General features: G+C 53.4%; 4 protein-coding genes across 11 annotated transcripts in view; 2 read left to right on the top strand and 2 right to left on the bottom strand.

Moving 5' to 3' along the window:
• Positions 1-697: 697 nt before the first annotated feature.
• Positions 698-10,367, bottom strand: NDUFA11 (NADH:ubiquinone oxidoreductase subunit A11). The gene is made up of 4 exons (XM_090289461.1): positions 10,205-10,367; positions 2,375-2,467; positions 2,137-2,259; positions 698-878 (listed from the first exon to the last, which is right to left on the bottom strand). Exons 1-4 carry the CDS (start codon positions 10,299-10,301, stop codon positions 766-768), a joined length of 426 nt encoding a protein of 141 aa, XP_090145587.1. The 5' UTR covers positions 10,302-10,367; the 3' UTR covers positions 698-765.
• Positions 10,368-11,243: 876 nt separating this feature from the next.
• VMAC (vimentin type intermediate filament associated coiled-coil protein) lies at positions 11,244-13,539 on the top strand. The gene is made up of 2 exons (XM_090289475.1): positions 11,244-11,561; positions 12,709-13,539. The coding sequence occupies exons 1-2, from the start codon at positions 11,371-11,373 to the stop codon at positions 13,025-13,027; spliced, it is 510 nt and encodes a 169-aa protein (XP_090145601.1). The 5' UTR covers positions 11,244-11,370; the 3' UTR covers positions 13,028-13,539.
• Positions 11,536-17,699, top strand: CAPS (calcyphosine). The gene is made up of 5 exons (XM_090289477.1): positions 11,536-11,561; positions 16,159-16,265; positions 16,341-16,518; positions 16,714-16,920; positions 16,996-17,699. Exons 2-5 carry the CDS (start codon positions 16,183-16,185, stop codon positions 17,095-17,097), a joined length of 570 nt encoding a protein of 189 aa, XP_090145603.1. The 5' UTR covers positions 11,536-11,561; positions 16,159-16,182; the 3' UTR covers positions 17,098-17,699.
• The window catches only part of RANBP3 (RAN binding protein 3), a 52,921-nt gene continuing 51,366 nt past the window's right edge, over positions 17,629-19,183 (bottom strand). For 7 of the 8 annotated variants that reach the window (XM_090289473.1, XM_090289472.1, XM_090289471.1 and 4 more), the window contains one exon: positions 17,629-19,155. In XM_090289473.1, coding sequence (XP_090145599.1) covers positions 19,112-19,155 — 44 coding nt within the window. In that variant the 3' untranslated portion in view covers positions 17,629-19,111. The remainder of the gene's footprint in view (positions 19,156-19,183) is intronic. The other variant, XR_016513544.1, reaches the window with a different exon arrangement.

Raw genomic sequence — 19,183 nt, forward strand, 5'->3', positions numbered from 1 at the left:
CATGTCTAGGCCCCAGAAGCGAGCAAGAAAGAGGGACAAGGAGGACATGGTTGAGGAGGGAACATGATGGTTGCAGCCCCCAGGGCCACCTGCAGAGCCCAGACCCTGGCAGGGCACAACCCTACTCCTCAGGGTGGGGCCTGGAGAGACTTAATTTATGACCTTCTCAGCATGTTGGAGCAAGCCAGGCCTTCCTCTCCAGCTGCCAGGAAGAACTGAGCCAGTTCTGCAGAAAGCCTGGGGGCTGAGCCTGCCAGTATTCCAGGGCTGCCTAAATCACTGTGCCTGACAGGTGGTGGCTGGTGAGGATGTTGAGTCTCTCCTCTTGTTGATGCCATGGGCCCCTACCCTTCAGGTTCTGGGTGGCCTGTCAGATGGGGACAGGGCTCTGGAGCCAGGCCATCTGGGGCTCTCTGCTCCAATGCCCAGGAATTTGGAATTGGGCAGTGCGTGGGCCCTGGGCGTGTCTTCCGCATGCTGTTGGCTTTGGGGGAAGGCCCAGACAGGGGTGCCCTGTGACCTGCACTGTCCCAGATCCCACTTGCAGCTCCTGCCTGTGGCTCGGCGGGGGAACAAGATGGCTAATCTCTTGCTCCCTTCCCACTTCCTCCCAAATCCACCCAGAGTGTCCATGGCTGGTGCTGGCCTGTCACTGTCACCCTGGAGAGCAGGGGAGGAGAAAAGGGAGACGTGCACACACAATATACACAGAATTTAATTTTAGGAGTATTTCCACCTGCCCAAGATCGAGAGAGGTGGTGGGGCTCACACCTTAGGCTCTGCGAACACCTTCCAGCCCTCCATCTGGCCCATCTTGACCAGGGCTGCTGCTACACCCATGTATGCACAGGCTGCGGCTCCAATCCCGTAGCTGTGAGCTGTGAGGGTGGACAGGGCAACGTCAGGCACCGTCAGGCACTGTGGGACCCATGCTCACCCCAGGCGGGCATCCCTCTCTGGAGGGATTAAGTCACTTGACCCTCCAACTTTGAAGGTGTGTGTGGAAACTGAGGCAGAGAGCAAGGCAGGAATATAGGCTGTTGGGACCAGGGACTGGGGCAGGGAGACATTCACATTCAAGCTCTTGTGTTGGTGAGCTGCTGGTTTGGTGAGTCTCAGCCTGTGCCCTGGTTGAAGGCACCAGGCCTTGTGTTTGCCCCATGGATTGTTAACGAAGGAGCAGATTGCTCCTGATTGCCTGAAAGCTGCCACCAAGGACAGGGTTCTGCTTGTTGTGTATGAGGCTCATATCCCTTCACAGGCCTGGGGGTGTATGTCAAACCCAGACCTCGCCCAAGGTCTCACAGCAAAAGCAGGATGGTGTGGCTGCCCCCTCTGTGGTGCCCTCCCTTCCTGCCCAGTTGGCACCTTCCACCGACACTCCCAGCCTGCTGGGCCAGGGCAGTTGATTTGCCTGTGGCCTCTGAGGCTGTGGGAGGCAGGAAGAGCAGGTGGCTCCCCCATGCCAGGCTGGCCTGGGCCAGCCCCCTCCCACCAGGGAAGCATGCTCTGCTGGGTCCCAGGTGATGTCAGGCTACCTCAGAGCCTTATTCCTGGCATCTGTCATGTGGGGATGGTGAGAGCACCACCTTCCCAAGGCTGTATGTTCAGTCAACCAGGGCTGTGAGCACTGGGGAGAGGGGTGGCAGTGCAAGAACCAGCACCATCTTCTCCGTGCTCATGGGCTGGTGGTGGAAACAGGCGGTTCCCTCAAGTTCTCTGACAAAGCGTAGCAAAGGAGGGGGATGTGGAGTGAGGGTGGGGGTCCTAGATTGTACACAGAGAAGCTAGGGAGGGAGGGAGCTGTATTGATCTCTGGGGGAAGGATGTTCAGGCAGAGGAAACAGCTTATGCAAAGGCCCAGGGGCAGGATGATGCTTGGCATGTTGGAGGAACAGGACAGAAGCCTGCATGACCGAAGCACAGATAGCAAGGGGGAGAGAGGGAAGAGGGGAAGGCTTGGTGAGGTGAGTGTGCAGTAGGTGCTTAAGCAGCAACAGCTGTTAACTACTAGTGAACTGGCTGGTGGCCAAGGTTCATCTGCTGGAGCAGGGGCCCTACACACTCAGCACTGCCTGGCCCCTGGCCTGGAGTGGAACACAGAGGGAGGAGGGCAGGGCTGGGGAGCTCACTCACTGCGTGCTCCCAGGGTCAGGCCTCCAGCGCAGCCTCCAATGAAGTAGTTCAGGGGGTCGTCGGGCTTCTCGCGGACCTGGGCACTGACGCAGGAGGCAATGCCAAATATGGCACCAATGGCGGCTGTGGGGCAGATGGGAAAGGGTGGGCACTGTGTCTGGGACCCAGAAGGCCATGGCAGCCAGGCCAGTGCCACAAGGGACCCTGAGAAGCAAGATGCCACCCCAGGTTCACTCACCTGCAGTAAATGTGTACCGTCCTGTCCTGGCCACTCCCTCCAGGAAGGAGTCAGGGGGATTGAGTGCAACGCTGTAGGCGGAGGCGATCAGGCCTGTGGAATGAGAGGGGTACAAGGTGGCTCAGACTTGGGTCTCTGCATTGACGAGTGGCCCTGGCTGGGGAGCAGACATCTTTGCCACCTGATAGATCCTCTCTCCTTTGGTCCCCATTGTGCCCTCTAAGGTAGCTCAGCTGGGATGAGAATTTGGGGTCAGGTCTGCTGCTGCAAAGCCTGGGGTCTCACCCTGCCTCCAGCCCCAGGCCTCACTCCTAAGGCCTGACCAAGCCAGCTTCTGCAGGCCTGCCCGGGACCCCGTCACCCTCGTGGGCCCACTGCAGGGCACCAGCCCAATATGCAGAGGACATGAGGACGAGTCTGGGGCCTCAATGACCAGGCTGCTCCCGAGCTGAGTGCAGGCCTAGCTGCCACAGCTGCACCCCCAGACCCCTGGCACCCAGGCCCTGCTCCCATCAAAGGCTCTATTCTCCTGTGGGGCCTGGGGCTCCCTGGCCTAATCCTCCTTGGCAAAGGTGTGCCTCCCGGAACTGCCAAGGCCTCCTCGTCACCACCCATGGCCCCCTCCCCACTGACAGCTCTGGCCTGGGCCTGTCCCTCACGCCTGGCTGGCTGCCCACACCCACTTGGCCTTGACATTGCTGTCAGCTTTTCTATCTCTGCCACCAGCCTGCCCACCCTACCCCTGACACTGGCTTGTATACATGAGGGATCTGAGTAGGGGCTGGGCCTGGAGTTGAGTGCCAGTGGGTGGCAAGGACCAAGACTGTCCTGGAGCATCCTGAGTGAACACTGATATGGGCCAACGTGTGGGTTTCAGGTGAGGTTGGGGCAGGCCCTTGGGCAGCATCCCCCACCAGACCCTCCTCAGTGAATGGCCAGACGAGGGCCTACCTGGCTGGCTGCTTGTCACCAGAAAAGCTCAACACAGGGCTCCTCCCCCTACCACCAATGTTGCTTAGTTGCCAGCAGGGACTGCTTGGGGCAAGTCCATTCCATCCCAGACAAAACAGAATTGTCACTTGCCTCATGGCAAGCACAGCCACTGCCCCATTCACCCTCCTCAGGCCCAAGGGGCTTAGCACCCTTATATCTGTTGCTTCATGGGAGGGGAGGGGCCTCAGAGACACAAAGTGACTTGGCTAAGGTCACCAAGTAGAGCAGTCTGGAAGCCCAGTGGGTCCCTAGGGCCACGGTCTATCCATCACAGCATCCCTAGGAATGGGTTTCACATCCAGTCCCCACGCCTCCGGCTTCTCAGGACCTACCCATGGAACCTTCCAGGCTGAGCAGTGCCTCCCACCCTAGCCTGGGCTCAGATTTGGCTCACTGGAGTCTCTGTGGGGGACTTTTCACTCTGGACAGTGGGGTTAATCTTCAGAACCGTGAGAAGACCCAGACTGCTACCTCACTTCCCAGCTGGGCAAACCACGGCCCAGGGATGAAAGGAAGAGAGCCACATATGAAGAGAACTCTAGTACACCTTTAATTCACATGTTACATGTCAACTTATCCACTAAAAAGAAAGAGCACTCTCATGGGCTAGGCACCTGTCCAGAGACCCTCAAGTCTTTATTTCTTCCAATCTCATGATGAGTCTGTATCCCCAATTGACCTCAGAGAAGCTAGAGGCTGGGAAGGAGGGAGTGGGGCCAGACTCTATTCCAGCTCAGCAAGCACTTCCCTCCAGGTACTCTCTTTCGCACATGATCCTCCCATCTCTTGTAAAGAGCAGAGGGGGCTTCCAGTCCTGCCTAGGACCTAGTGAGTCTTGATCGCAGGAGCCGGGTCAGGAATGAGGGCCTTAGGACCCCCTTAAGGGGAACCACTGACAAGATTCAGTGAAGCCCCCAAACCCAGTCACACAGTGAGCCCTGGAGGACACCTTGTCAACCCCATCCCATATGCCTGTGGTTGTGGCTGTGCTAGGCACAGAGAATGCCCTCAGAAGTCCTTGAACTGGGGGCAAAAGAACCTGAGAGCCCCACGACTATCCCAGAGCCAAGACTGCCCCAACTCTCCCTCGGCAACCATACAGTATGGTGATCTGCCACAGCCCCATCCCTCCAGGAGCCTGCTCAACTCCTCAGATGCTGTGACCTTCAGCACACGAGGATCTCTGGCTCACACCTTTCCACAGCCCCCCATATCCTCCTCAAAAGGCCCCCTCCCCAACCTTCAACCTGCTCCCAGCTTCCTCTCAGTCTCCCATAGTGATCTCCAGACACAGGGCACACTCATTCATTCACAGTTAATGTTTGCCATCATTCATTCATTCATCAATTACTGGGTACCCACATCCATCCATTCCTTCAGTTACTCAGGGCCCTGGTTCATTCAGTCACTCCCTCACAAAGTTACTGTGTACCCACAACCATTCATTAAAAAAGTCATTCACTGGAGAAACAAGATGGCGGAGGAGTAAGTGGAAGCTACACTAACTTCCTCCTAGAACTAGTCTGGATTTACAATGTAATTTTGGAGAAATCATCTGGAATAACGAACCGAACACCAGCTGGAGAGAAGTCTTATAACCACGGAGAGACAGAAAAGGCCGCTACATCACAACGTGACCGGTAGGGAGTGCGGAGACGTGGAAGGGCTGGCTGGGCTCCCACGGGTGGCAGCTGAAGGGGCTGAGAAACAGCTCAGCAGCCGGGGATTCCCCCTGAGAAGGGCAGGGTCTAAACCCCCAGCTGGGCTTCCCAGCCTACAGCGACAGAGTGGAAAGTAAAATAGTATCAGCTGTGAAAAGCGAAAAGCCACAGGCTTTCTTGCTAGCCGGAGAGAAACAGCAGGAGAAAAAGAGCTCTTAAGTGGATCACATACGAAAATATTTTGGCCACCACTTACCCTGGGCTCAAGCAGAAGGAAGGCAGAGAGGACTGGAGACACTTGGGGAGAATTTGGCACGGTGGCTTTGGGGGGAGAACTGGAGGAGCAGCTGACTGGGTCCCAGTGCTGACTCATCCCCAGTACTGCGGGTAGACCATTCCCCTCCAAGTGGCGTCAGCCTGAGGGGAAGCAAAAGCCCTGCCTACAGGAATTAAGCTGCCACACCCACAGTCCTTAAGCCTGACAGCTAATCACAGATTGAATAGATTAACAATCAAAGAAGACAGACAACAGCAGTAGATCCCTGGAAGTCTCCAACAGGCTGCCTAGGGCCAGACTGGTACATGATCTGACGCCACCAGAGGCAGATCCAGGAAGTGCAGATCATTCCAAGAAGCACCAACAAACAATAGGAGTCAAAAAAATGGGGAGACAGAGAAACAACCTCCCATCAAAAGGAAAGGTAGAATCCCCAGAAAGAGTGCTAAATGAAATAGAGGGGAGCGAACTATCAGATATGGAATTCAAAACATGGATTATGGAGAAGCTGAATGAGCTCAGCGGAAACTTCAAAGAACTCCAGAAAAACTACAAGGAACTCACAGAAAATTACGTGAGCATGAAAAAGGACATAGAAGCTATCAATAAGAGCCAGGAGGAAATGAAAAATACGATCTCTGAATTGAAGAACACAGTAGAAGGAATTAAAAGCAGGCTAGAGGAAGCAGAAGATCGGATCAGCGAGCTGGAGGACAACCTACACAAAAACTCCCAGACAATGCAACAAAATGAAAAAAGACTGAACAAGACTGAAGAGGTTCTAAGACAGCTGCAGGACAACATGAAACGTAATAATATCCGTATCATAGGAATTCCAGAAGGAGAAGAAGAAGAGCAAGGGATAGAAAACCTCTTTGAAAAACTAATGACAGAAAACTTTCCTAACATGACGAGAGAAAGAGTCACGCAAGTCCAGGAAGCACAGAGGGTCCCAATGAAGATGAACCCCAACAGGCCCACTTCAAGACACATCATAATTAAAATGCCAACATTCAAAGACAAAGAGAGAATCCTAAAAGCAGCAAGAGAGAAACAACTAATAACATACAAGGGAGCTCCAATAAGGCTATCATCAGATTTCTCAGCAGAAACACTACAAGCCAGAAGGGAATGGCAAAAAATATTCCAAGCAATGAAAAACAAAGGCCTACAACCAAGAATACTCTACCCAGCAAGGCTTTCATTCAAAATGGAAGGTGAAATAAGGAGTTTCCAAGACAAAAGAAGGCTAAAAGAATACATCTCCACCAAACCAGCATTGCAAGAGATGCTAAAGGGTCTGCTTTAAGAAGATGAAGAAACAGAGAGACAGAGAGGAACACGAGTACAAAGGGGGAAAATGACAATGAATAAGTACTGAAAGAAAGAAGGAACTTCTACCATTTGCAACAACATGATTGGAACTAGAGAGAATTATGCTTAGCGAAATAAGCCAGGCAACAAAAGAAAATTACCTTATGCTGTCACCTGTTACAGGAAACTAAAGAACATCACAAACAAATGAGCAAAATTGAACCAGAGGTATGTAAACAAGGAATAAACTAACAGTAACAAAGGGGGAGATGGGAGGGAGAGAAGGGGTAAGAAGGGGAAGGGTCTAGTCAAAGAACATGTATGAATGACCCATGGACATGGACAACTGGGTGGGGACTGACTGTGGGGGGGGGCAGGGTGCAGGGAAGCAAGAGGGGGAAAAAAAGTGAGACAACTGTAGTGGAAAAACAAACAAACAGAAAATTTTTTAGTGGGGGGGGGAATAAAAATATAAAGAATAGAAATGCAAGTTCAGTGAATATTAGAAGGACAAGGATTTTCCTTCCGATAAGACAGTCCTACAGATTTAGAGACTTGTATGTGGGTTATGTTACATAAATTAACATGTGTTTTCTGTTTTCAAAGGGCATAAGCCTACAATCTCATTACCTGAGTGATTATCTGTATGCATAGGCCTCACTTAATCCTGTCTGCATTGCTGCCTCCTGAGACTCAATGGTTTGGCTGAACTAAGTGGCTGGGTTGGTGAAGAACGGGGTGGTCTGTGGGCTTCACTTTAAAACTGGTTTCTCTTTTCTATCCTAATGGCTTGGACAGAAAAAGCCCAGAGGCCTGAGATGGGGGAAACCTAAAATATTTCCCTCAGTCCAAAATAAGTATAATGGGCAAAAGGGTTTTGGACAGGTGAGATGTACCTGGCACACCTTCCTCCAAAGAAGCCCTTCTTTTCCCTAATGTGGGACATTGAAAAATTAATACCTGTCTTTTGTCATCTAGTGGTTACGGATTAAATGATGTCCTTTAACCCTGTTGCCCCCAGAATACAACAAGGATGCCAGCCTGTCAAACCAAGCATGCCGTTGTCCAGAGACAGCCAACCAACCTGGAGTCTGCACGATCCTTCCCCTTGTGGGAAGGCCACCCTCCCCTCCACATCCCCACTCTTATTAGGGATTTCTTGACCCACGGGTAGGTAGGACGACGACCATGTCCAGCTTGAAGCAGCTAGAGGAGCTCGAGACCTTCATCCATTGTCCTTTATAAGATTGTAAAGGGTCTTAAGTCTGAGAGGGAGGAATTGTTATTTTTTATTGTTAAAATATTTAACTAATTAATTAATTAATTTTAAAAAAAGAAGAAAAGAATATATGAAAGGGTGAGGCGGGAGAGCTTGTATGTACGACCCATGGGCATGGACTTGGAGAGGGGATTGTTGGGGAAGGGGGGTGCTGGGCGGAGGGGAGCAAAGGGGAAAAAAAAATTGGAACTATTGTAACAATATAATCAATAAAATATACTTAAAAAAAAAAAAAAAAAAAAAAAAAAAAAAAAAAAAGTCATTCACTCACATAGGTACTGTGTGGCCTGAGTCATTCATTCATTCAGTTACTGTCTTCTTTCCTTCCAAAACAGTTATGGTGGCCTACAAGGTGCTGGGCTCTGCTGGCAACAAGGGATCCCTCCTGGGGCTAAGAAGCTCAGGAAAGCCAAACATGAAACCAGTTCTCTTGTGAGGGCTGAGGGGAGGTAGGGAATGAAGGACTAGGTAGGTGAAGGAGCATCCAGGAGCATGTTTAAGCCAAGTTTTGTATATTTAATGGTGTTGGCCAGTGAGAGCACACAAGCACTCCCCCAACTCACAAACACCAGCATGAATGTCTTTCTCAGTTTCAAAATCCTCTAAAGCAGCGATTCTCAACCGGTTTGTTGTGGCAGGCACACTGGCAATAATTTTTAAAACATGCAATACCTGACCATTTAGTTAGGGGCACTGAACTTTTTCCTTTACATTGTCAAATAAAATAAAGGACAACAGCCAACACAGCAACAGCTGTCTGGTGTGAATGAATCAAAATTATACCTTTTTTATTTTTGCCAGATCAGCAAAAAATATATTTTGGTATGCCATGAAATAAAAAAGGTTGAAAACCACAGCCCTAAAGCATTCACTTCTTCAAATCTCCCTGAAAGCTTGACACACCCTCCAGCAGATCCCCTCCTGCTTTAATTTCCTGAGACACAACCATGACCCTTCAGGCATTAGCCAATGTCAGCATCTCCCTATAAGAATTCACCAGAATAACTTTTTCTAGTGATCCGATCCCACACTGCACAACTTTCCAGGCCTAAGTGCCCCCATAGAGATCCCACCACACACCCTAAACTGTCCCAATAACTTGCCATTCAAGCAGGCTCTACAGAAGCCATCCCCTAGAACTCCCTCTTCATCCCTTTCTCTTCGTGGACCTTCCAAGGACCCTGTGCACACATTCCTTGCCCCAGTAGCCCCCAGGAGATCAGCAGACCTGCATTTGCAGCCTGGGTTCAAAAGACCCCGGGACAGTTAATACACCTCTTTGGCCTTCAGTTTGCATCTTTGAGAAATGGAAATGATAACGGTTTTGCCAAAAATGAAGATAATGATAGCGATTATTAATTAGGTTTACCCAAATGCAAATGTCTCCCAGTGGAAGCTCAACTTCTGCCAGCCCGTTTCAGGAGATGGAGATATGGAGGTGGCCAAAAACACCGTATGTACTTCTCAGGGAGACTGAGTGAAAGGGGACCAGGAGGGGCAAGACTCAGGGGTCTCCCCTGCAGGGGAATGCCAGTGCTGAGGGCCCCCTCACGCCCCAAAGGCTTGTCTTATAGTAATCCTTGACTCACTTCACTGACATCTCCTCAGCACCCCTAGGATCCCTCTGGTGGGCCCAATAAAACATAAGATGTCTCTGACCACCCAACTCTTCTGGATCTTGTAAAGACCTCATCACACTCCAGAACGTCCTCAAATTTCTGTAGCCCCCTCAGACATTCCAGTAATAACCCATAATTTCAAGTAATCTCAAAGTTACCCCACTGGGAAGTCTCATGATCCTCCAGCTCCTTTGATCCTGATAATGTCTTTGTCCCACTCCACGAGTTCCAAACAGTCGCACTCCAGCACCTAGACCTCTTCTGATCATCCCAGTGCCCAGCCTGTAACAAGTATCACGACCTCCATCCGGGTGCCCTGCAAAACTGCCGGACCGCCCCCCTCCGCCCCGCCCCAAAAGTCTCTCACACAAGAGTTCCCCATGACCGCCCCAGACACCCTGTCTAGGGCCACGTACCATCCCGCGTGATTCCCAGCTCCGATGTGATCCCCTTGGATGGCTCCCACTGACCCTTGGGCCTCCCTGCGTCTTCTGAATCAGTCCGTCACCCCACAAAACCTCACACATGAGCTCCCCAACGTCCCAGGGTTTCCCCAGACACCCTGACAACAACCATATGCCTCCCGCCTCGAGGTCCTCAGCTCCCCAGGCCACTCTCGGACAACCCCCAGTGACCCTATGACTTCCTTGCACCTTCCGCCCTCCGGGCCGGGCCGCCGGCGCTCACCAACGGCACCACTGATACTGGTGCTGGCGTAGGCCTTGCGGTGACACTCGGTGCCGTCGGGGATATCCCAGTATCGCTGAATAAGCGCCCGGGCCATGGCTACACACGCCGAGCGCCGAACTACACACTCGGCAGCACTCCGCAGCCAAGGGCAGCCACTCGCTATCGCGAGACTTCCTGGGCGGCGCGCGCAGCATCCCTAGCTGACGGGCCCGTAACAAGAGAGCAACTTTATTGAGTGCCGCGACCATGGACACAGGTTGCGCGCACGCGCCGAGTTCGGAACTGGTGTAAAGGAAGAGCGGGTGTACCCACAGCAGATTTCAGGAGGCGAAAACTCCAACCAGGATTAGTGAAGGCATATTTCACTAGTTCTAGGTCAGAATGTCCTAGGGTAGGAATGGTCTGACTCCCGGAGGTGGGGCCTAATCTAGGGGCTGAACTGTAATAGGTACTAGGCATATCTCCAAGCACAGACTGGGGCTAGGACAGGGCGGTCCTTAGCTTGATAGGAGCAATAAGTAAGTATGGGGTGGGGCACAGCGGGAATGTGGCCACTTCCAGCACCAGGCTGTGTGGGGGCGTGGTCACTCACTGAGGCCCAACCCCAAGGGGGAATCTGAACCTCGTGCGACTATTTTGGGGCGTGGTCTGGCTCAGGGGCGGGGCTTAACGGGACAGAGCCAACCCTAGAGCTAGGATCTTAAGAGGGCTTGTGGCCAATTTGCGGCCTGTCCAAATCCTGCGCCAGATGACGTACGGCCTACGCTTAGGGACATGGCAAAGATCAGAGAGAAATCCTGCAGGTGTCTTGACTAACCCGGAGTTGTACTATTGCCTAAAGGGCCTGAGTGTGACCAATCGTGTGGCTCTGGGAGAAGCGTGGCTGATTCCGGAGACGTGGTCAGGCTTGACCGGTTGCAGAATCCGGACCAATCCTGGTGTTAGCTCCTGAGCAGAGTGACCAATCCCATTGCCAGAGCCTGAACGGAGCCGCCGGAGGACAAGACTGGGCGGAGTTTCGAGGTGCCGGAACCAGTCAGAGTGTTTGGGCTTGAGGAGAGAGCACCACCCAGTCGGCTGCGGCCAATCGCGCCGAGGTCCTGAGCCGGGCCCCGGGGGCGTGGCCCTTCTGGGCCGCCCGGGCCTGGATAGCCACCGGGGCCATGTCCGCGCCGCAGCCCCTGCAGATCCGCGAGGCGAATGCACACCTGGTGGCCGTGCACCGGCGCGCCGCGGAACTGGAGGCGCGGCTGGACGCGGCGGAGCGCACGGTGCGCGCTCAGGCCGAGCGCCTGGCTCACCACGACCAGCAGCTGCACGCCGCCCTAGATGAGCTGGGCTGCGCCAAAGACCGGTGAGGCCCGGGGCCCGCCAGGTGAACTTCTAGGTGGAGGTGGGCGGAGGCGGAGCCGAGATTGGAAAGGGAACGCTGGCAGGGGGAAGGAACCGAATGCATTCACGTGGAGGCTGGTCTACCGGAGGGATTGAAAATGCACCAAAAACTTGAATTAGTCATCAGCATGTAAAGAGATGTCATACAGGTGTGGATTTTTAACTTACAAGTTTCCCACAAGGCAAAATCAGCTGGTACTAAGTGGTGCAAGGACCACCGACCTCCTGGAGCCGATATTGGGAGCCAAGGCAGGTTCTTGAACAGAGGAGGATGTGATCTATCAGAAGTTTTGAAGAGTCCCTCTAGCATCTGAGAATTGCAAGGGGTGAGACAAGTGCCCAGGGAGGTACTTGGGCCCAGGTGGAAAACATTTCAGAGCTGGTTGGATTCATTCATCTATACTGAGAACCTACTGTGTGCCAGACACAGTGCTGGGTACTAGGGCACACCTATGCAGCTCTGCCCTTAGGCAGACACATCACTAGGCACTTACAGCATGGGGCGATCGGGGTTGTGATGGAGGTGCCACAGAGTTCTGAGAGGACACAGAGGAGAGGCTTCCTGGAGGAGGAGCCATCTAAGCTGAACAAAACAGGAAAAGGTGTAGGGAAAGAGAACTGCAGGAAGAGCAAGGGGGAGTCATGAGTTTGCGTAGGCCAGGTGGCTTAAACAACAGACATTTGTCATCATTCTGGAGGCTGGGAAGTCCAAGATCAAGGTACTGGCAAATTCAGTTCCTGATGAGGACTCCTTACCTGGCTTCCAGTTGGTCACCTTATTATGTGCTCATGGTGGGGTGGAGGGAGAGAGCACTCTGGTGTCTCTCATCATAAGAGCACTAATCTCATCATGAGGATCCCACCCTCATGACTTAATCTAACTTTACCTTCCAAAGGCCCCCACCTTCAGAAGTCACACTGGGATGCAGGAATTCAACATGTGAATTTGGGGAGGACACAACTCTGATAACAAGGGGAGGCCTTGAGGCAGTGGTGAGAAGCATGGCCTTTATCCTGACAATCAATGGGGAGCCTCAGAGGTCAGCAGTAGGGAGAGAAACACCTTTGGTCTCCCGGTACCATTACTACCAAGTTTTTCTTCCTGCCAGTGAGATTGCGGCTCTCCAGGAGCAGCTTCTGACCTCCGAGGCCACTGTCCACACCCTGCAGGCTGCTGTGCACCAGAGGGACAAGCTCATCAGGCAGCTGCAGCCCCGGGCCGAGCTGCTGCAGGACATATGCCGCTGGCGGCCCCCCCTGGCTGGGCTGCTGGCAGCCCTGGCTCATGCCCAGCACCTGGGTCCACTGCCAGCCAGTGACCCTGGCCACCCACTCCCTGGTGGGCCCAGTTTACTTCTTGCCAACAGCACTGGGGAGGAGGGGGACAAAGACCACCTCCAGCCAGCAGTGTTTGGGACCACTGTGTGAACCCCAGAGCAGAGATTCCGCAATGGAGACAGAGGGTGTCTGTGGAGACTTTCTGCACTGTTGTGGGTGTCCTGGGAAGGGGAGGAGTGTGTTGTCATTGTCCCAGAGGGCACGCCCTGGCAGATCCATAATCCTTTCTAAGCATCAGACCTACTAAAATTCATAGGCTCAAAATGGGCAGCCTGCAGGTCAAATGAAAAATGTTTAGCCCAATTTTTTTTAAACAAAACTTTGAACCAATTAGCCTTGTTGAAAAATTGGCGACATTTGCACAGAAAAGTCTGGATATCTGGCTTCAGAGTTGGCTATCCCCGCCTGGATTCTGAACCCAGAATACCCCCTCTTTAGCCAGATGGTGAGTTATTAATTAGCCCTCTCATTTCTTTTAGGGCCAGATGTCTGGGCTTTGAACCATCTGAGTTTGAGATCTCTTTTCTCCGGTAGACGTAGATGACATAAAGTTCCACATTATTAAACTTTTTCTTTCCCTTTTTCCCCCTGCCCTGATTTTTGTTCTTGAAGCATCTTCCATCCCAGGCTTAAGTTTTTTCTTACTCAATCCCAGACCAGAATGAAGAGCTTCAAGCTTCATGCTGTTGTGCATTAGTTATTTTGGAGACATACTTTTAATCCTAGATATTCTTTTCCTAACCCCGTCCTACCCTCAACCTTTGACCCAGAAGGCAGTGTGGGGGGCATGTGAGACGCTGGCAGCTGGGCTGTGCTGCCTGGGAAAACTCAGGCATCGCTTAACCTTTTCTTGATAATGTGCCATCTCAGGGCCTTTATATTGGCTGCTCCCTCTGCTTAGAATGCTGTTTGCACAGGTGTCATATGACTGATTCCTTGTCACTTAGGTCTTTGCTCAAATGGCACCTCCTTAGAAAGGCCTTCCGTGACTACCTGAATTACCCCCTGCCCATTACCATTGCATTAATTTTTCTTTGTGGAACTTCTTACCATTGGAATGTAAGCTCTATTAGGGCAGGGTTTCTGTCTGTCACCAGACCCTGGTACACCCCAAGACCCCGGTAGGATCAGGATGGGTCTCTGGGCCCTGAAGGGAGTCAGGGTCCCCAGCACTTATAATGAGCCACTCGCCCCGCCCCCACCAGTCCAGCTTTTGTAGTAAGCAGCTGGTTCCTTTTTTATAGTCCCTAGAGAATCTATTTTTTTAACTTCTTTTTTCTACACTGCCCTCTCTTGGCCTGAGACATTCAGGGAGTTTTTTGCAAACCAGGGAACCCCATGCCTTTTTCAGCCCACTGAAGTGCTCAGCCTGGCTGTTTCCCCACCTCCTTACTCAGGAAATTGTCACACCAGGAACTGCCGTGGGGCAGGGTCTATTTCAGCCTAGAAAGGTTGGAACCCATCAACATCCTCAGGATGGTACCGGCTGCCTGCCTGGTGTCTAACACTGACCCCTCTATGTATAACAATGGCCCCATTTTCTCCTCTGGATGAATAAGAAAGCGGGGCTGTTTGTATGAGGGAAGCAGGCTGGGGCCTGTCTTGAGTTCAAGAATAAATGGGGTGATTTGTCGGCCTTGGTCCTTCCTCCTTTCTTCCAGGTGTGGGGGCTGGAGATGTGGCCCCTGTGCTGATTGTGGTCCAGGGTGGGGCGCTGCTGGGTAGGGGCTTGTTATAGTCACTGGAGCTTGTGCCATGGGCACTCTACACAAGACTGTCTAATCTTTGCAGCCATCCATGGACACAGGCTTGCCCCATTTCACAGCTGGGAAAGTGAGGTTTAGAGGTGAAGTGAAAAGGCCTCTGGGTCTGGAGGACCTGGGACACTACCAAATTTTGGAGGACTTATTGTTGAAATTCTGATTCTCTTAAAGATGTCCAACAGAGCTACAATAATTGTGGCTAGATTTTACATTTTCTACGGAAAGAAACTAATGATTGTTAACACCCATTAAAAAATACAATGCAGTATTACTCTGCCTACCCAAAGAATTTTGGAATACAATAAGCCATTGGAACTTGTGCAGCAGAATGTCACTGTGGTTTCTCAGAGCTGACAGTGTGACACCAGCTGTGGCTTGAATTGCAGTGCTGGGTCACTTGTCATCCAAGATTGGTTTCTGATGGCAGCAGACTTGACCACACTGTTGTGCTGTGTGCAAGGCCAAGCTTTAAAAACCCTCTGATGATCTCTGTGTCTGTGTAGGCAGGGAGGTCCCCAAATGGGAACCACATTTTAAGTCCTGGGAAATCAACGTCCTTTTCGATCCTACTGGTTAGCGTAATGCTCTCAGTTGGCAAAATTGTCCAAAGTCTGGATTGAAGGCCTTCTGTGCCAGTGGCCTTGGTTCCTCTTGGATTACGTCGGGGGTCAGGGCCACTTCTCTGTTCAGTACTGCAGTCCCCTGGCTCACCAGCTTGTCACAAGCGAGCCCATCAAGTAATGTTTGGGAACCGAAAACCAACCACCAAAAAACCAATACAACAAAAACACCGTAAATGGCCCCTAAATAACTACCAAGAACTACTTTGTTGGACTTTGCTCTGCTATGTCTTGCAGAGCTACCACGGGTTTCAGGACCTCCCATTGGCTGTGGGCCTGGGCTACCTCCAGTCCTTTTGAACTCAGATCCCTCAACAGCTTTGGCTGCTGCCCTGTGAAAAGGGGTAGGGGCCAGTGAAGTCCAGAGGGGAGGAGACCTGCCTCAGATCACATAGGAGCTGGGCCTTGAGCCTCCTTCCATCCAGGACACTGTGGTCCCTGTGGGGCTGTGGCTCACCCTTTCTCATTGTGATCAGAAAGAGACCCCCACTGCCCACCCTGGGTCTGGGCCTGGCTCTGTCCCAGGCCAGAACATTGCAGCACTGGGAGTGGGCAGGTGGGCAGGGGTGCCAATGACGGCACTGCTCTGTCTCCTGACCCTGCCACCTGGCACAGTCAGGGTTACAGCTGGGGCCCCTCCCAGTCTCCAGAGCCACTGTCCCTTAGCAACAATCCTACCAGGCAGGACGCACTGCCAACGCTGGACAAAGCAGGCAGGAGCCAGTGGAGTGGCCTGGAGGACTCCAGGACAGACAAGTCCCGGTGAGTGAGTGGGGGGCACCTGGCTTGTAGCCTGGCTGGCAGGGCAGGAAACCCACTTGGCCTGTCTCTCATCCAGCTGCCCAGAGAACCTGGACCTAGCATGGACACGGTGGACGCTACTGTGGAGAAGCTTCGGGAACAGTGCCTCTCCCGAGGGGCCTCTGGCATCCAGAGTCTGGCCAGGTGAGCTGTCCCCTCACTCCTTCCTGACCACTCAGCCTCAGGGACCACTCTCCAACTGCACCCCTCGCCCTCCAGGTTTTTCCGTCACCTGGACCGGGACAAGAGCCGGTCCCTGAACGCAAGGGAGCTCCAGCAGGGCCTGGCTGAGCTGGGGCTGGTGCTGGACAAGGCTGAGGCAGAGGGTGTGTGCAGGCGATGGGACCGTGATGGCAGTGGGACGCTGGACCTGGAGGAGTTCCTGAGGGCACTGCGGGTGAGGCTGGGCTGACCGGGGGCAAGTCCCTTCACCTGGCTGTCTGGGGGATGGTGGGGTGCTGAGTTAGTGGGCTTACCTGTATCAACACCCAGGAATTCATCACGAAGAGGTGCCTTCTCAGGGGTCCCCTGCACGCTGCACTCTATGCCTGGAGGGGTTGGCATCCCTCAGTCATTCCTCTCCCTCCTTCAGCCCCCCATGTCCCAGGCCCGGGAGGCGGTCATTGCAGCTGCATTTGCTAAGCTAGATCGCAGTGGAGATGGCGTGGTGACTGTGGATGACCTCCGGGGGGTGTACAGCTGCCGCGCCCACCCCAAGGTGCAGAGTGGGGAGTGGACTGAGGAGAAGGTACTTCGCTGCTTCCTGGACAACTTTGACTCCTCTGAGAAGGATGGGCAGGTAGGTGTCCATGGGGTGCTCCCAGCCCCTCCTGCCCTGACTTTCCATGCTTACTTAGAACCTGTCTGCCCCCAGGTCACCCTGGCTGAATTCCAGGACTACTACAGTGGTGTGAGTGCCTCCGTGGACACGGATGAGGAGTTTGTGGCGATGATGACCAGCGCCTGGCGACTGTGAGCAGTGCACTCAGCTGGCACCACTGTAGCATAGGACCCCCACCATGGCACCCCTGAGCCTTCAGCTGGGCGGTCCCAGGGGTGGGGGCTGGAGGAGAGCTGGGAGGATTGAGGCCACAGAACTGGTTGGACCAGGTCTCAGAGGCCCTTGCTTGGTCACCAGGCCAAAGTGAACAAAGGCCCCTGGCTTCATGAGGCCACCGCAGATGCCCACCCTCCTTAACCTGTTCTGCTCAGCGAATCCTTGGCCCTGTTAACATCCCCACCCCTGCCCCTCCCCTGTGGTCCCTGGGAAGCCAGAAGACCCCTGGCAGGGTGTGTGTATGTGAGTGGGGAAGTGGGTGGGAGGTGAGAAGCAAAAGGCTCTTCTGTGGAGCCAGACTCTGCACTGAAATGGCAGGTCTTGGGAGCTGAGTTTGGTGGCCTGTCCAGGCATGGAGTGTGGAGCAGGGGTCCAGGGCAGCAGGCAGGCCATTCCTGGACAGGTCCTCAGGCTTCCTGATGCCTCTGAGGCACACAGGAGGCCAAGGTGTTTAGTTAAAAGATTTAATGTAGTTCCCAAATACATTTCATATGACAATCTTACATAAATGTTCCAAAACACATGGGCATTATCTGGTTTTACTTGTCACTAATTGGCTAAGGCGTAAGCAGAGAAGTGTGACCAGATCTGCTGGGGGGCCTTTGGTGTCTTCCCACGACTCAGGCTCGGGCTGCACACCGTCGACCCAAGGTGTGGGTGGCACAGCTGTGGGACTGAGCCTTCTCCCACCCGATGAGGGTAGAGCTGGGCAATTTCTTCTGAAGTCCCTCAGGGCCCTTCTTTGCAGGCAGGCAGTGCCCAGCTGGGCTCTTGACCCTGCTCTGGGGTGGGTAGGCACGGCACCTGCTCCTGTGCGTGTTGCGAGTGTTGGGATGTTGGCCTGTTGTCTGGAACTGGTCCCCTGCCCCTCCTCAAAGGTGCTGCTAGGGACTTCCTTTGCCTGTCATGGAGGTCCCAAGCCCTGGATGGTCTTGGGTGCGGTGATGTCCAGGGCTGGGCAAGGAATGGCCAACAGCAGGAAGCAGGTGCTTGCCCAGGTGCCTGATGATGGGTGACCCACGTGATGGGGACAAGCAGGAGGGGAGGGGTGCTATGTGCTTCCGGCTTCGTCATCAGCGCCTGTGGGAAGCAGTGGCCTCACCATCAGGTCCCCACTCTGGAAGGCACCCCATACCCCCAGGTCAGGCCTCCATACCAAAATGTCACCCTTGGGCCAAAAGCAATGGGTGTGAGAGGATCTAGGAAATCAGCCTCTTTGCACCCCCTCTTAGACCCAGTGACCCTTTTCTCGATAAGTTCTCTCCAGGCCTACCCCTCAAAACCCCATGACAGCCTGGAGGAACTCCAGGTGGGGAAGAAGTGGGGGCCTGTCCCTCCAGCTCCCCAGTAAGGCCCCAGCACACAAGTTGTGACCATAGGGAGAACAAAGATGCTGGAGCCGCTCCTGCTCAACACATAGGAGCATCTTAACCTAAGAAATAAAAAACAAAGCCTTGGGGGAAAAAATTAAAAATATACACCCCAAATCAGAAGGTGGGAAAGAGGAGATAAAGATAGTAGTTAGCAGAACGTCCAGCAGAGCCAGTGTTTACACTTGTGGGGACAGACCTGGTAGCTGGGCAGGTGGCAGGAACCCACAGGTGTGGTGGCGGCATGAGAGGGGTGAAGAAACCAGGTGTCCCAGTCCCAGTGAGAAGCCGTGACAAGTCTTAATGTGCCATTTCAATTCAAAGGGGGGAGGGAAGAAATGTTCTTTTGTTTTGCTCATCAATATGATGAGGTCTCGTGTCCCAAACCACATTCAGGCAGTTCCCAAGTCTGCTTCTGAATGGGCCGTGCGGATCCGGACTGCGGCCAACCCAGCGGGGAGTGTGGTTCCCGAGCCCCGCGCCTCAACACTGCCGGGGAGGGGCGGGCGGGTGGGTGGACAGACGGACAAAGCAGCAGGCTCCTGGGCGGCTAGCTCCTGGCGCTATGTGCTCCCGGCCGTCTGCCCGTCCCCTTCATCGTCAGCGCCTGTAGGAAGCAGTAGCCTTGCCATCAG

Source organism: Furipterus horrens, unplaced genomic scaffold (assembly GCF_987537825.1).
Source record: "Furipterus horrens unplaced genomic scaffold, mFurHor1.1.pri manual_scaffold_10, whole genome shotgun sequence".
Taxonomy (NCBI): Eukaryota; Metazoa; Chordata; class Mammalia; order Chiroptera; family Furipteridae; genus Furipterus; species Furipterus horrens.